The sequence below is a fragment of the Doryrhamphus excisus genome, chromosome 7 (assembly GCF_030265055.1).
Source record: "Doryrhamphus excisus isolate RoL2022-K1 chromosome 7, RoL_Dexc_1.0, whole genome shotgun sequence".
In the NCBI taxonomy this organism is placed as follows: domain Eukaryota; kingdom Metazoa; phylum Chordata; class Actinopteri; order Syngnathiformes; family Syngnathidae; genus Doryrhamphus; species Doryrhamphus excisus.
In genome coordinates, this window is record NC_080472.1 from 14,906,458 (window position 1) to 14,921,157 (window position 14,700).

General features: G+C 42.1%; 2 protein-coding genes across 2 annotated transcripts; one reads left to right on the forward strand and one right to left on the reverse strand.

Annotated features, from left to right (window-relative positions):
- Positions 1–1,925: 1,925 nt before the first annotated feature.
- On the reverse strand, positions 1,926–7,927 carry ccdc3a (coiled-coil domain containing 3a). The gene is made up of 3 exons (XM_058078651.1): positions 7,397–7,927; positions 7,099–7,276; positions 1,926–3,120 (listed from the first exon to the last, which is right to left on the reverse strand). The coding sequence occupies exons 1-3, from the start codon at positions 7,795–7,797 to the stop codon at positions 2,815–2,817; spliced, it is 885 nt and encodes a 294-aa protein (XP_057934634.1). The 5' UTR covers positions 7,798–7,927; the 3' UTR covers positions 1,926–2,814.
- Positions 7,928–8,929: 1,002 nt separating this feature from the next.
- On the forward strand, positions 8,930–14,390 carry optn (optineurin). The gene is made up of 13 exons (XM_058078650.1): positions 8,930–9,079; positions 9,703–9,827; positions 9,886–10,094; positions 10,187–10,342; positions 10,795–10,949; positions 11,049–11,136; positions 11,404–11,519; positions 11,609–11,758; positions 11,834–11,918; positions 12,532–12,690; positions 12,773–12,915; positions 13,193–13,266; positions 13,394–14,390. Exons 2-13 carry the CDS (start codon positions 9,707–9,709, stop codon positions 13,504–13,506), a joined length of 1,569 nt encoding a protein of 522 aa, XP_057934633.1. The 5' UTR covers positions 8,930–9,079; positions 9,703–9,706; the 3' UTR covers positions 13,507–14,390.
- The last annotated feature ends 310 nt before the right edge of the window (positions 14,391–14,700 follow it).

A 14,700-nucleotide genomic window follows, 5' to 3' on the forward strand; every position in this document is an offset into this window, starting at 1 on the left:
GTGTGAAACAGATGTTAACAGACGAAAGACAGATGTTGCAACTCTCAAGGCAATTGTTACCTTTATTGGTCCCAGTTGGAATTCTTTATTAGAAGCATGCCAACACACTGTCTACAGATGCTGCTTCCGATAACTATAAATCCCAAACAAAGCCGCTTTACTCACTGTCGTCCTTGTAGCTTTTCAAACATTTGACCAACTTTTTTACCAAAGGTTTTCCATCCTATATGTGGCATATATCAATGTCCCTCATTTATCGCGGTTAATTGGTTCCACACCTGACCGTGGTAAGTGAATTTCCACAAAGTAGAATTGAAAATTTAAATAAAATAGTTTTGTAGTTGGCTGCATGTCGGCCGAGCGGTTAGCGTGTGCAGGCTTCACAGCTAGGAGACCCGAGTTCAATTCCACCCTCGGCCATCTCTGTGTGGAGTTTGCATGTTCCGGTGCATGGTTACTCCGGTTTCCTCCCACATTCCAAAAACATGCTAGGTTAATTGCCGACTCCAAATTGTCCATAGGTATGAATGTGAGTGTGAATGGTTGTTTGTCTATATGTGCCCTGTGATTGGCTGGCCACCAGTCCAGGGTGTACCCCGCCTCTCGCCCGAAGACAGCTGGGATAGGCTCCAGCACCCCCCACCACCCCCGTGAGGATAAGCGGTAGAAAATGAATAAATGAATGAGTTTTGTAGTTTGTGCATTGGAAACTTGTTTATGACTTTCTAAATATTTTTACCATTATTAGAGCCCCGTGGACATGAAATAACACCCCTATAATCATGTTTACACTGTAATGCGCAGGCTATGGGATTAATGCGAGGACATATGACATGGCTGCCACTCATATCATATAGCAAGCTACTCAGCTAGCTAGCTAGCCTCAAATTTATTTGTTCTAAACTTGAAAAAAAAAATGAAATATTTGTGTTTCAAACACAGTGGGTAAGAATACAGAAACTTACCACTTCACACACACTGACTGGAAGGACAACTTTTTTTCACTATCACGTATGACAATCCATAGCATTTGAATGTATTTATTTTATTTAATTTTCCAGAGAATTTCCCATATTTTCAAATGCAAACTTTGACTGAACAAAAATTGAACAAAAACAGAACAAAAGGTAAGCGGCCTACTTCCTATGCCAAGTAGATTTTTATTTGAAACAGTGTCTTTGTCACCATAGTTATGTGTGTTCCTTGCAGAGCTTTACCCTGGCTAATTTAGAGGAACATTCAGCGAAGTCCTGCTGTTCTTGCCCCCTCACAAACACATTCCATTCACTTGATGAAGCAGACACACACACATTGGTGTGTATCCTCTGACCTACAACACCATTAACACAGATTCCGTGATTGTGTATGGCAGAAGGATTCAATTAAAATGTAAAGGGAGCCAGTCCAGGATTGTCTTGAACAGAAAAGCTGGGCAAATGCAAAAACGGTCAACACGCTAATAATAGATCTGTGACATATGGTGTAGGGTTTGATTGTGTTTGTCTCTATGCTATTTATGTATTGTATTTCTGTACTACAGGGACCCACACAGTCATAATGAAAATGTATTTATATTAATATTATACGCATTTTTTGTTGGAAACCCCATGTTACTGTATACCAAACAGATGTTAATTCTACCAGTATTTCCAACAGTAAAACAGTGGAACCTTGGTTAACATATGCCCCAGTTAGCATGTTTTTGGTTAGGGCCAAAATGTTTGCATGTATTTTCCAGTTTTCCGACATGTTAATTTAACTTAACATGTTAACTTAGCAGGTTAATTGGGAACTCTAAAAAGGTATGAATGTGAGTGTGAATGGTTGTTTGTCTATATGTGCCCTGTGATTGGCTGGCGACCAGTCCAGGGTGTACCCTGCCTCTCGCCCGAAGACAGCTGGGATAGGCTCCAGCACCCCCGCGACCCTCGTGAGGAAAAGCAGTAGAAAATGAATGAATGAATGAATGAATGTTAACTTAGCAGGTTAATTGGGAACTCTAAAAGGTATGAATGTGAGTGTGAATGGTTGTTTGTCTATATGTGCCCTGTGATTGGCTGGCGACCAGTCCAGGGTGTACCCTGCCTCTCGCCCAAAGACAGCTGGGATCGGCTCCAGCATAATACACCCGTGACCCTCATGAGGATCAGGTAAAATACTAGGTAAGGTAAAGGTAAAATACTAATACTAATATGAGGCCTTCAAAAATATGCCACAACCACACTGTTTTTGATCCAAATCCAATTTTATCATTTAAAAAGCCTAGTGTCTTTTTCCCAGTAAAAATGACATCACATAATACATTTCAGTTTGATTAATCCTCACAAACTGTTTTGGTTTTGAGTAATAAATGACATTGGACATAAAGTGAAATCAGAAATTATATCAGAACATTTGGTCAGCAAAAAGTACCATATGTTGCAACTAGTACTCTGACAGAGTAACCACTGTTAAGACTTGAAAAGTGACTCCACCATCTTGCTTCTTTACAGAGAACTTACAGTATGAACTCTGAATTTCAATGGCATTCCAAGATGACCTGAAGATGCAACTTGATCTTCCTGCAAGAGGCAAGTAAATATGCTTTAATTCTCTTCCAGGTCGCCTGCTTTTGTTATCATACCCCATATAACCTGGAGTGAAACCAGTTGTGTGTTATAGCAATCATGGTTACACAGAAAGAGCGCAATTTATTTACAGAAGGTCCTCGTCCATAATTAGCCTGAAAGTCATATGAGGATTTGTCCATAAGACCGCCCAGCAGTCTGTCATTACACACGGCCCCTTTAGGCAAGCAGGTTCGAATGTGGTTCATCACAGTTGCATGCTCTGGCGAATGGCTGTGCCGGCATAGCGCCCTGGTGGAGGTTCTTCCTGTGTGATGGTGTTGAGATGATGGCCTGCTTGGCGCTCGGCAGCCTTGAGCTTCACCAGCAGCTCCTGCGCCTCTCGCTCGGCCTTGCGAGCCGCCCTGCGGGCGTTCCTCAGGGAGCGTTTTACTTTGCGAACACGCTCCTTCAGCTGCTTGTTCCTCCTGTCCGCAGCGACCAGGCGCTCCTGTATCTTGCGACCTCGCTCCTCTTCCTCAAACAGCGCCGCCTGCACAGAGGAACACAGCAGCTGGGGAGGAGAGATGCAGAGAGTCAGCAGGTTGTTTGTTTTCCTGACAAACTTCTCAGTGGCTGGCTGGAGAAGTGTGGGAGCACCAGTCATGTGATTTTCCCAGCATCCACTCTCAGTAAATGAAAGTGTTTGTTTCGTTCCACTTAAGTTGGCTACATACAGAGACAACAGTAATTTCTCCATCTTCCATCCACTAAGTAACTGAATGATATTGTCCATAGTTATGAGTGGGAATGGTTTGTCATTATGTGCCCTGCAATTGGATGGAGACCAGGGTGTACCCTGCCTCTCGCCCAAAGTCAGCTGGGATAGGCTCCAGCATACCCCCACGATCCTCATGAGGATAAGCGGCATAGAAATTGGATGAATGAAAGTTCAATACCCTTACCGCAAAGTAAAAATCTGTAAATAAGGAAATAAATAGTCAAAACAAATTATAAATACACCAATCAAGATTAAACAATATAAACAACCACTTTGCACACAATAATTTTGCACCGTATTTTCATTTATTGAAATGTCTGTGTGTAACATTTCAACATTGCTCTGTATTATATACAAAATGTTTCAATCGATGACTAGCTCCCACAAAAGCGCTAACTGCATAGACAGTATCCACAATTCAACAATGCTCCCTCCACTTCCCCTCTCGCCCACTTTGTTTCAGGGGCCCTCATTTTTCCATCTCACCGACAGACCAGAGCTGACCCCAAGTGGCAAGGTTGATTGCTCTTATAGCCCCACTGTGGCTGTGTGTGTGTGTGTGTGTGTGTGTGTTTGTGTGGATTCCCACAAGGCTCGTGAAGATACAAGCAAGGCCTTGACATTGTCAGTGATGTCACATGAGGTACCTTACAAGACTGTAAGGTACCTTATGTATTCGTTTAACAGTATGCTTGTTATTACGTTGTATTGTAGTGGATATATTTGCTACATGAGGTCTAAATATTATTACAAAGATCCCTCAATATTATGCAGTGCAGTTCTCCACCACAAGGGAACCAAAACAAAACCTAGTGTTGATTATCTTATTCGCCCCACAAAGGTCACATCTGGGATATTTTCCTACAGTTTGTACCCTTTCTCATAGGGTCCTAGGAACGATCTCAGTAGGATATGCAAAACACGTGCAGACACACACACACACAGCATCTGTCAAAACATCCGGGTATCACCTGCCTGCTGTTCAAGCATCATCTGCACAAACACTATTGAAGGGACATGCATGTACTATACAGTAAACATGCACAATTCCATTACTATGCATCAGTTTCATATTCAAATATGACATTTTCAGCAACTATTATGCTATACTACAGAAATTAAACATGTATATACTTTAGACTAGAAAATATACAGTGTGTACAGTAGTAAATCCATCCATTTTCTATGCCGCTTATCTTCACTAAGGCCGCAGTATATTTGTTTACGGTACTTAATGCCGTTGTTTTTCTTGCCAAATATTACAAATGCATCCGGCCGCCTGTTGCCCTGTTGGAACGACATCATCATGTTATCAGCTGTCCTGACATGTAGCCTGTGTGTAATGTGGAGCCCAGTCACAATCACATTGTTCCTGTCCGTGGACTGTTCCAAATAATCGATTCTGGACATGACTTGCGATACAATGCAATCCTTTTGCATTTTCCAGCCCATCAATTTGTTTATGAAGCGATGCAGTATCATTCTCCACTTCCTGAATGTTTTGCTCAGTACTTGAAGTCATCATGCTGTTTATCTAATCATTACTTCTCAGAGACTACCTCCATCCCATCCTCCTCCTCTGTATTTGTTGCGACAGAAGCTCTTTTTCTGCTCATTTTGGCGGTGGTCAATGATTACTGTATACATTTACTAGCCACCGAAAATGACACAACTGCCTAGAGATGTGTAGTTGACGTTGTACCTGAACATGTACTGTGTTTATTAGAACCTTATTCAAGGCAAACCAGGATGATAGAAAGGTAGTAAATAAACATAAAGACAGGTAAATTAGCCATAAAGTGGATTTGCACCTCAAACACTTTCTATGCCTCTTAGAGTCCACAAAAATGTTTATGAGAGCCACAAAACACATTCCCCACGTAGTACTTTATCAGTGTATGTGCATAATTTGTGCATACAAAACATTATATTGTCTGGTGCTGATCTTGTTAATATGCCGAGGCGCTAAAGAAATGCTAATTAAAGGTTTAAGAGCATAAGTGGAGGAAGCTTCTTGTCTGTCCTTCAGGAGGAGTGTCTGGTTCTCATGGGGGTGAAACCTGAAGCATAACAACCTACCGCACTCAATTTTAGGGCTGAATGAAGACTTGAAAGCCTAAAAAGCACCGAGAGAGGGGAGAGTTCTTCTGGAAGGCAAAGGATGTGAAAAACAATGAGTAGGTTTCATTAAAAGAGCTAAATTCCTGAACACCTGTTTGGCATCCCACTGAGCATGAAGGTCATGACTTCTAAACATGCAGACGCTTGTCCTTGACATCAGCGGCGTCTTTATGGTTTGCCGGTATGACCTCTGACTTCATAGCTTGAGGATTCAAACCAAAAAGAAAAACGGAGGATTTCCTTTTGCACTTTTGCTGCTTTCTCTCTGTAGTTCATTAATCATTAAGCATTAATCATCTCTGCAGAAACAGCCCATCATTAAACTGCCATTACTGTCATAGTAGATTGCATTTTTGTCATATAAAAAAGACAGTTATCATCCAGCGATCCATTTTCTACATCACTTGTCCTTAATGGGATCACAGATATGCTGGAGCCTATCCCAGCTGACTACACCCAGCACTGTCATGATCTCTTGAAAGCAAAAAAGCTTCCGCTCTTTGAACAGTTTGTTGAGCAGCATAAACAAAGCCTCCCGCGGTGCACCATTGCTGCTGAGATTGGACGCAGTAAGAGACTTCTTAAAAGAGGGCCTGAGGGCTAAGGGACACAAAAGTCATGTGATAGACCCAAAAAAAGTCACCGGCCCTGAGCCCGAGGATCTGATGCCAGTCCATCAAGATGTGTGACATGTTTTCCACAATGTGATTTTTCCTTCAATGGAACAATGGACTTCAGGTTGTGTAGGGGCGTCAAAGGGCAACTGGTTATGTGGAGTGCATACCTCATAACTGAAGACAATGGTTTTTTTTTCAACAGGGCAACACTACTGGGCATTGTGAACTGGAAGTCTTTGGACCATACTGCATGTCCCCTTGGTCTAAATTCACTTGAGAACATCAAGTTGTGAATGGGAATGGAAGTTTAGAAAATTGCACATCAGTTCCAGACAGTCTATGCCTTCCGTGAAGCCAAGTCCTTGAATGCACATGACTTTGTTAGAACTAAAAATTAACCTTGAGTCACGGATGTATCCACTCGAAATGTGAATCAGGTCTTTAATGGAGACCTCCAAACATTGTTAAGCCCTCACCTTCCCTATCTCATCTCAGTCAAACCTGAGATAATAGATGTCTAAATAATAACAACAAACCCTGCCCCTTCTAATGGCAGGGTCCGGCTTATCTCTAGTCCCGGGTCAACTTAGTGTTCAAAACGCCTTTTGTTAGAGATGTTGATCTCTGCTATGTGACATTTGACCCCCGAATTGGTCACTATGTTGCTTGCCTGAGGAGCCAGACGGCCGATCAGTCACTGCTTTTGTCCCCAACGGTTGACATGTGACCATGTGCAGCCAGTCACATGCAGGGAATATATAAGACGCTCAATCAGTGCTTCTGTCCATCCGTGTGTATGAATTCCAATTCCCAACCTTTTGACTGACCCATTTGGGTGTCAGATCAAGTTTTTCCACTTCTTGGTGTGTGTGTGTTTGGAGTTTATTCAGTGTCAGAAAAGTCACTAGGCGCACACACAGTATATTTAAGTAACAGTTAATGTGTTATACAAATACAAGATGTGTGGCGGAGTAATCAAAGAAGCAGCAAGTTACTATAGCAACAAGCCAGATAATGAACCTAACACCCTTACCCTGCTGTCCTCCAGGGTTTCCCACTCTGGGCTGAAGGTGTGGAACGGCTGGCTCCCCTGGGTGCAGTTGGAGAACTGGAAGAGGCTGGAGAAGGTGCGCCTGTTCTCGGCCGTGTCCGGGAAGATGGCATCTTGGAAGTTGACGCCATGGGGGAGGATGTTGTAGTTCTCATCCATCCTAGTAGGAAATGTTTGTTTGTTTTTTATAAAGGGAGATAATTTCACATATTTTGTTGGAGGGCAATCAACTGATAGATGACGAGGTTCAGGGATACACGTGCATGTATTTCCTCCTTACCTGAGGAAGAAGAAGTAGGAATAGTTCTCCATCACTGTATGAGACTGACAGGAGAGGTAGCCCAGTCCAGTGAAATTAAGCCGGGACCCGGCGGGTACCTCCAGCATGCTCCCCCAGGCTTGATCGCACAACAGCTCCACCTCCGCCGAGTACAGTAGCCCTTCCTCCGCGCCCTCGTAGCCGTATCCAAATCCGAAAGGCAACGAGTTACCCACCCCTCTGCCAGCCAGGGGCTCCCGGTGGATTGCCAGAACCCGGGCGTACACGATTATCTCCGCCAGCTCTGCGCGGCATCCCTCGCTCAGTGGGCGCCACTCGGACGGGAGCTGGCACCCGTGCGTAAAAGTGTCCAGGTGCGCAAAAGCGCCAAGCAATGCAGGCAGGACGACCATGAAAATCATGCCGAAACTCTTGCAAACGCCGGGCTGGAGTTTAGCTTGCAAATGCTATTGCTATTTGAATGTTCAAACTGTTGTTGCCCGCAGACACTTTAACAGGCGCAAAACTTGTGCAGCCCCTTCCAAGTGTCATGTCACCAGTCTGCTGCAAGTGCACGAGGTTCTCTGCAGGGAGCACCCGTGCTGCATTCATCGACTCATGGAAAACAAAGTGATGCGCGTTCTCCGTGGACTGATTGGTGCGTTCAGTTGCATATTCATAAAAGTGCAAAAGACTTGCACTTCAAATTTTTGAAAAACATTTTGCATTTCAACTACGTTTTAGATGTTTGGGTCATCACATGAACTGCACCAAATAACTTATCTCGAGTGTATGTCTCAAAACCGAGTACACCCCACACATTTCTGCAAATATTCTATGAAATATTTTCATGGGACAACACACACAGAACCATTAATGTCTAAATCACTGTCAACAAAAGTGAGTACACCCCTATGTAAAACTGTATACTAACTGGGGCTACAACCCTGTATCATGTGATTTGTTAATGTTAATTGACTTTTGTGACACAATGTGGAAGAAATTGAACTTGTATTTCAATATAGGTCACTCATACTGCCATGACTGATAGGGACGCTTTATCCTGAAGTACAACCTGGGCTGAAGGCAACGGATTAGGTTTAGGTAGGCTTTTTCGACGTACAGTATAAAACACTGCCATCTGGTGGGATTTAAGCTGAATAACAAAATCAACATGCATTTTATTTCATTTTGGCTTTTAAAAATCAACGTTTACTATTCCCAAGTATATTGTCTTGATGTTAGTCTTCGCTGGCATTATTTATGTCGTGTTTAAAAATAGCTAGAACTGGTTTCCTGACTAGTTGCAAGGTGACGCCATACGGGAATATCCAACCACTAATTTACACAACACGTGGATAACACACAATAGCATCACGGCTATGTACAAGTCTGGTATCCGCTTTGTGACGTCACTTCAAGGTAATGGAAAGCCGCGTCAAGGACTACATTGTAGTGGTAAGAAAGTCAGGCAATTATTTTCAAAATAAAAGACCTTCTTGACTGGTCAACCATACTGACTTGTTTGCTATGACATGTATTTTATTTAGATATTTCTAAACCGGATGTTATTTGCTATTACTATGAGACTTGAAGCTAGCCCAATAGCAGAAACAGGCGTAGCAAGGTTCATCAATAACACCTTATCATCTGTCTAACTGAAGTGTTGTTCTGTTCGGACCAAGATTCCGGCTCTTAACGCAGGTCAGTTTATATCATTAAAGTCATTTAATATTTGTTGTGACGCAGTTTGGTGGATATTTGAGTACCTCTGTGTTGTGTAAATTACTTGAAGTTTGTTGACTGAACCAAGCCAGATAAAGAAAGTAAACATGTAACCATCATAGAGAAAGACAAATGATATTAGCTGAAATGATTACAACATGAGAGCTGTTCCATAGTGTGGCGTGATCACTTTTACGTGATATTTTCCATTATGTGCATCGTCTATTCATTTTCAAAGCAGCGATAGACTTGATTGAGACATTATGGTTTCTTATAAAGACCTTAATCATCCAAATCATGTGACCTGATGACGAGCTAATTCCGTTCAAAACTAAATGTTGGAGCTCTGAGTCACTTAGGGTTTCCCTGCTTGTAATTAAACTCCCAGATCATCCATCATTAATCCACAGTGCTACATTTAAAAACACATATTAGCTGCAAAAGCAGCAACAAACCTATTAAATCAATACCCAACTCATAGTGACAGTTTGCATAAAACTTGTATAAGTAATTATTAAAACTTTATAACTGACACAGCAGACATAACTTGACTCCAATGCCAGCTGTTGTGACTTTACACCAAAAATGTCTTCATTTTTCAGCATCATGGCGTCTGGAGGCCCAATGATGAATGGAGACATCACTCGTTCTCCCAACGGGATGGGCACGCTGGAGGAAACTGTGCAGCAGATGAACGTCCTCATTCAGGAGAACATAGATTTGAAAGGTGAGTGAAGGTGTATTCTGATGTGTTTTATTCATATTAATTGTCTTCACCCCTCCAGAGGCTATACGTAAGACCAACATTATGATGAAAGAACGTTTCGAGGGTCTGTCAGCATGGCGGGAGAAGCACCAGGAGGAGCGCAACCAACTGGTCAGTAAGCTCGATGAGGCTCAGGTTCAAATGGAGGCTATGACGCTTCAAAACCAGGAACTGAGCAAAAAACTGGAGGAGGCGGGGATGTTGACTGACATTTTGGATAGCTCACAAGTGAGTGCACTGCAGCGTAACTTATTCAGGACCAAAGTTAAACATCGGTGATTGTGTCTTGATCGGTGTGTGATGTGTGATGTGGCCTCCAGGTAGCAAGTCACAGTGTAGAGGTGAACACCCTACGTGCACAGCTGGCCCGGTTGCAGGCAGAGAAGAACGATCTGGTGGCTTTGAACTCTGAGTTGCAGCTGAAGGCTGACCAGAACTCGCATGAGGACTCTTTCATCGAGATCATCAAAGTGTCTGTGAGGAGGAACTAAAACTATTCTTAAATATAGCTGGGGCATTTATTAGGAATGGGGCATTAATTGGTATGGCATGGTTTGTTGGTTTCAGACATGTTTGGACAAGTTACATTAAGGGACATCACATGGTTAGCGCAATTGAACATGTCTGAAAAGGATTAGGAAGAAGCAGATCTTATTTAATCCTACCCCTATTTCATTCACATCGTAACTTTTACACGTTGACAAAATGTGGAAAAAAATGACACTGCAGAGCTTATATAGTGTAAAAAGAAAAAAAAGTAAATAATATGATTCAAATGTATTAAAGGTGAAAAAATCTGAATGTAATTTTTAATAATATAAATGTGACAGTAAATACAAGTAATTAAAACTGCGGATAAATAAGTCATTTCTGTATGCTCCATTTGGAAAAAGTGCTTATTATGTATTGCAAACATGCTGCCTTTCAGGATGACAACGTTGTCAGCAAACACCCCGACATGGGCATGACAGCATCCCGGCTGGACAGCGAGGAGGTGACCGTCAGCCACCTGCTGCAGTCCCTAAGGAACGAGACGCAGCGGGCCGAGCGGCTGCAGGGCGAGCTGCACGCTACCTTTGACAAGTAAAGCAGAGCTGCTTGGTCGTAGCATTTAAATGTCTTGACCTGCTTTATGTTTCTTTTTGTTTCACGCTTCACCCCACCTCTGTTGTCATCGAACAGGATAAAAAAGCTGGAGGAGAGGAAGAGTAATGTTAATGTAACAACGCAGACTTCCATGGCAGCAGACACCAGAGAGGATTGTGGGAAGGTAAAATAAAGAAGGATTTGCTGCTGCTCTTGTCCTGTCTTAACTAAACATAAGAACTTTTTTTTTTAGCTTTTGTTAGCGTCTTTTCCATTTCTTGCAATCATTTATTTTTCTCAGTGGTAGAATAATAATCACCAGATTCCTTTTTGCATAACATATATGCATATTCCTCCTTACATATGTTTTTAGTTCTATTTCACCCTTGTTATCAATATATGTCAGAATCAATCAAGTATAGTAAGTCTTGTGTCTGTATAATTACTCCAGGCTCCTTCAGAGTTAGAGACTATCAAGTCTCAGATGAGGACACTGTTCAATGAGCTGCAGCAGGCCCAGAGCAAGCTGGATGAAGCAGAAGGCATGAAGAAGAACCTGCAGGACAGGTTGGCTAACCCATCAGCGCAGTAACATACATCCAGTATGTTACTGTACTGTACCACAATGCTTCATGGTGTTCATTGTGGTATTCCAGATGTCGGGAGGGGGAGCAGGACGTAGTGACTCTGAAGGCTCAGCTGGTGGACAAACAGGCTGTCCAGACGGAGAACGATCGGCTGAAGCTGCAGCTAGACAGCATGCAGGCACAGAGTTTAATTGAGCAGAGGAAGGGTGTGGAAGAGAGGTCAGTGGCCCATTATACATTCATTTGAATTCATATTGACTCTGCAATAAACAGATTCTGGTTGCTCCTCCGCAGGAGCAACTTGGCCCAACTGAAGGATGCATACACACAGTTGTTTGAAGACTACAATGAACTCAAGGAGGAGAAGAAGAGAAGCGAGGTAATTTAGTGCTGGAAGATGCCTAGATAGCTTTGCACTATATATACAGGGTCAGGCAAAATTATCTGACACATTTGTAGGTTAAATAAAAGGCAAATAAAGTAAAGAAACAAAAGTTTTTATTTTCGAAAAGTATATATAATGCCATTCTGTTTCATTATGTTTTAAAAATTAAATCAGTTCTGGCGGTGTGAGGTTGGCCAGTTGATTTTCGTTTCAATGCAGATCCAGTAGCTGTGAAGTTACCATAGTAACCCATAACAAGATGGTGTTTGGAGCTGGTACGGGATCATGTCTACCAAGATTGAAGTGCAAACGGAACGCTCGTTGTGTTGCAGTTACAGATTTGTTTGTTTTGATAAACGTTTCCACAATGAAAGCGCCATGCTCACCGGTCCAATTCATGGCAGCAACTGAAAAAGAAACAAAAAACAATGGCATTATAAAGAAACAAAGCAAAATGGCATTATATGTACTTTTCGAAAATAAAAACACTTTTTTGTTTCTTTACTTTATTTGTAAAAGCAGTGGCTGATACACTGTAAATTACGGTAACCTATTGGATGGAAATAGTCATCAATGAATGTTTGACCTTTTAACTCCGGTTCTGCAGTCTCAGCTGGTGAGTAGGGAAGTGGTGGATGAGCTTCAAGGTCAGCTGACTGCTGCTGAAAAAGCCCTGGCAAATAAACAGGAGAATATCGACCAGCTGAAGAAGGAGATCTTCCAGAAGGAGAAGGAGCTGGAGACCATATGTGTATTGCAGGCACAGGTCAGACACTATCCTCACAAGGAACTGTGTACATAACAGTATTAAGTGAGTCAAGTTCTTGTATTGTATTGTATCTCTATAGGCTGAGGTCTACTCTTCTGATTTCTATGCCGAACGGGCAGCGAGGGAGAAATTGCATGAAGAGAGAGAGCGTCTGGCTGTTCAGCTGGAATATGTCAAGAAGCAAAACAGCCATCTTCAGGAGGAAATGGAGTCGATGAGTCGGTATGCCAAAAACACAATTATCATTAGTGCTAAGTAGGTAGCAGCCAATGGATGGTGACTCACAGGTAATTAAAGGTCCCATATTTCTCAGTAATTTTAAATCAGTGTCAGGGGTCCTACAATGTGTAAAGAGTGCCTTTTACTGTTCACTTAATGTTTTTCTCTAACACAATGTGTGTCTCCATAACGTGCTATTGCACTTTTACATGGACACTAACTCTGCATTTGTCCAATGCACCTTGATAGCGTGCTGTGTTTTCCTTGTTTGTGTCCACAGGCAGACAATGTTAGAAATGCAGAAAAGACATGTGGCAAATCAACATGGACGAGGAGCAGCTTTAGTTGGGAGAGGTTTGTTTGATTGTCCCCACATTTTCAAGGTTGTGCAAATGCCATGATGGTGCTGCAGTTCTAAATACAAACACAGAATGATACAAGATGGTGTGCTGTCATTAAACCGCACTTTTCTGTCTTGCAGGTACCGACTGGCAGCATCAGGGGAGTATTCCTGAACACGTCTGTCCCAAGTGCAATGACATACTCCCAGACCTAGACTCTCTGCAGATCCACATTATGGACTGCATCAACTAGCCTGTCAGCATAGTTAGCATTATTTGCACTTTATCCCCAAGTCTTCCTCTTGTTGCACCTCCTTTCTCTCCAACAAAGGATCTTTTACTTCTTATGCAAGATTCAGAAGAGTTTGTATACTTTTTTTTGTTGTTGTCTTCCATGTGTTTGTTAGGGTGTTGACCTGAATAATCTGGACTCTGTAAGGACTCAAGAGGCTTTGAATGGAGCATCAAGTGTGGGCCTTTTAATATAATGTGGTTGCTGAATGGGTTGTATTGAGGAGGAAGCTAATGTCACATGGATTTTATTTTAGTCATGTAACTTATTTATCCAACTTACAAATTAATTGCAAATGCTAATAAAATGCAAATGATTTACAGTGTAAAAGAAAAAAATATTGTCCCTGGTGCCTCCCTTGTTTGTGGGGGTTAGCATACATCCCCATTCTTCTGGTTTCGTTTGGTTTGTCGCACCCAAGAACCTCCTGATTGAGGTTAATTAGGTTTGAAGGGACTTCCTGATGTGGCCTTGTCCTGGGGGGGGGGGCTTTGAACATAGTTATTTCCTCTGGTATTATTTGTTACCCCAGGTGACAGATGCTTGAGGGGGGAATTGAAGCTCTGCAAAAGGACATAAAAAGCAATGCACATAAAAGATGTTATGTAAGTTATACCTGTAAACTATAAATGTTCACGTTTAATTAACCTTGTGTATTTCTGCATTTCATGTAATACTCAACTTCCTCCTCAAATACATTTATTTGACATTAGTTCCAACTTCCTAGATACACATATGTACAATTACTGAAGTGATGACAAACATTAAAAAAACTGGCCCCCGGGCACTTGTGGTAGCTGGGACTTGAAATATTTTTATACAAATAAAAAACGTTAACTGCGTCATGTGAGTTTGTCTGAGAGTAGTTATTAGTGGTTCACTATCCTTCCACAGACTGGTATACAACAGCCACTTTCAGCTCAGTGTTTACGTAGAGAACAGTGGATTAATGGCGTGTAGCATTTTCTTCAGGGCCGCACCCTTGCAGACACGCCCATTAGGGTGTCTTGAGTATTCGCCAAACTTTTTAGATGAAAATGATTATTCGTATACATACACTGTATCGATGTAAGTGATTTTATTTTTCACCAAAATATATTTCTTTCCCGTTTTCATACGTGAACAAAAAAATAACGCCACGAAAAGGTTTTATGG

Excerpts from the sequence above, each read along its gene's own strand:
- ccdc3a (XM_058078651.1), bottom strand. The coding sequence starts at position 7,797 with ATGATTTTCATGGTCGTCCTGCCTGCATTGCTTGGCGCTTTTGCGCAC. Across the intron at positions 7,277-7,396 it reads TCCTACTTCTTCTTCCTCAG|GATGGATGAGAACTACAACA; the intron begins GTAAGGAGGAAA and ends ATTTCCTACTAG. Across the intron at positions 3,121-7,098 it reads AAACCCTGGAGGACAGCAGG|CTGCTGTGTTCCTCTGTGCA; the intron begins GTAAGGGTGTTA and ends TCTCCTCCCCAG.
- optn (XM_058078650.1), top strand. The coding sequence starts at position 9,707 with ATGGCGTCTGGAGGCCCAATGATGAATGGAGACATCACTCGTTCTCCC. Across the intron at positions 10,095-10,186 it reads ACATTTTGGATAGCTCACAA|GTAGCAAGTCACAGTGTAGA; the intron begins GTGAGTGCACTG and ends TGTGGCCTCCAG. Across the intron at positions 10,950-11,048 it reads CTGCACGCTACCTTTGACAA|GATAAAAAAGCTGGAGGAGA; the intron begins GTAAAGCAGAGC and ends GTCATCGAACAG.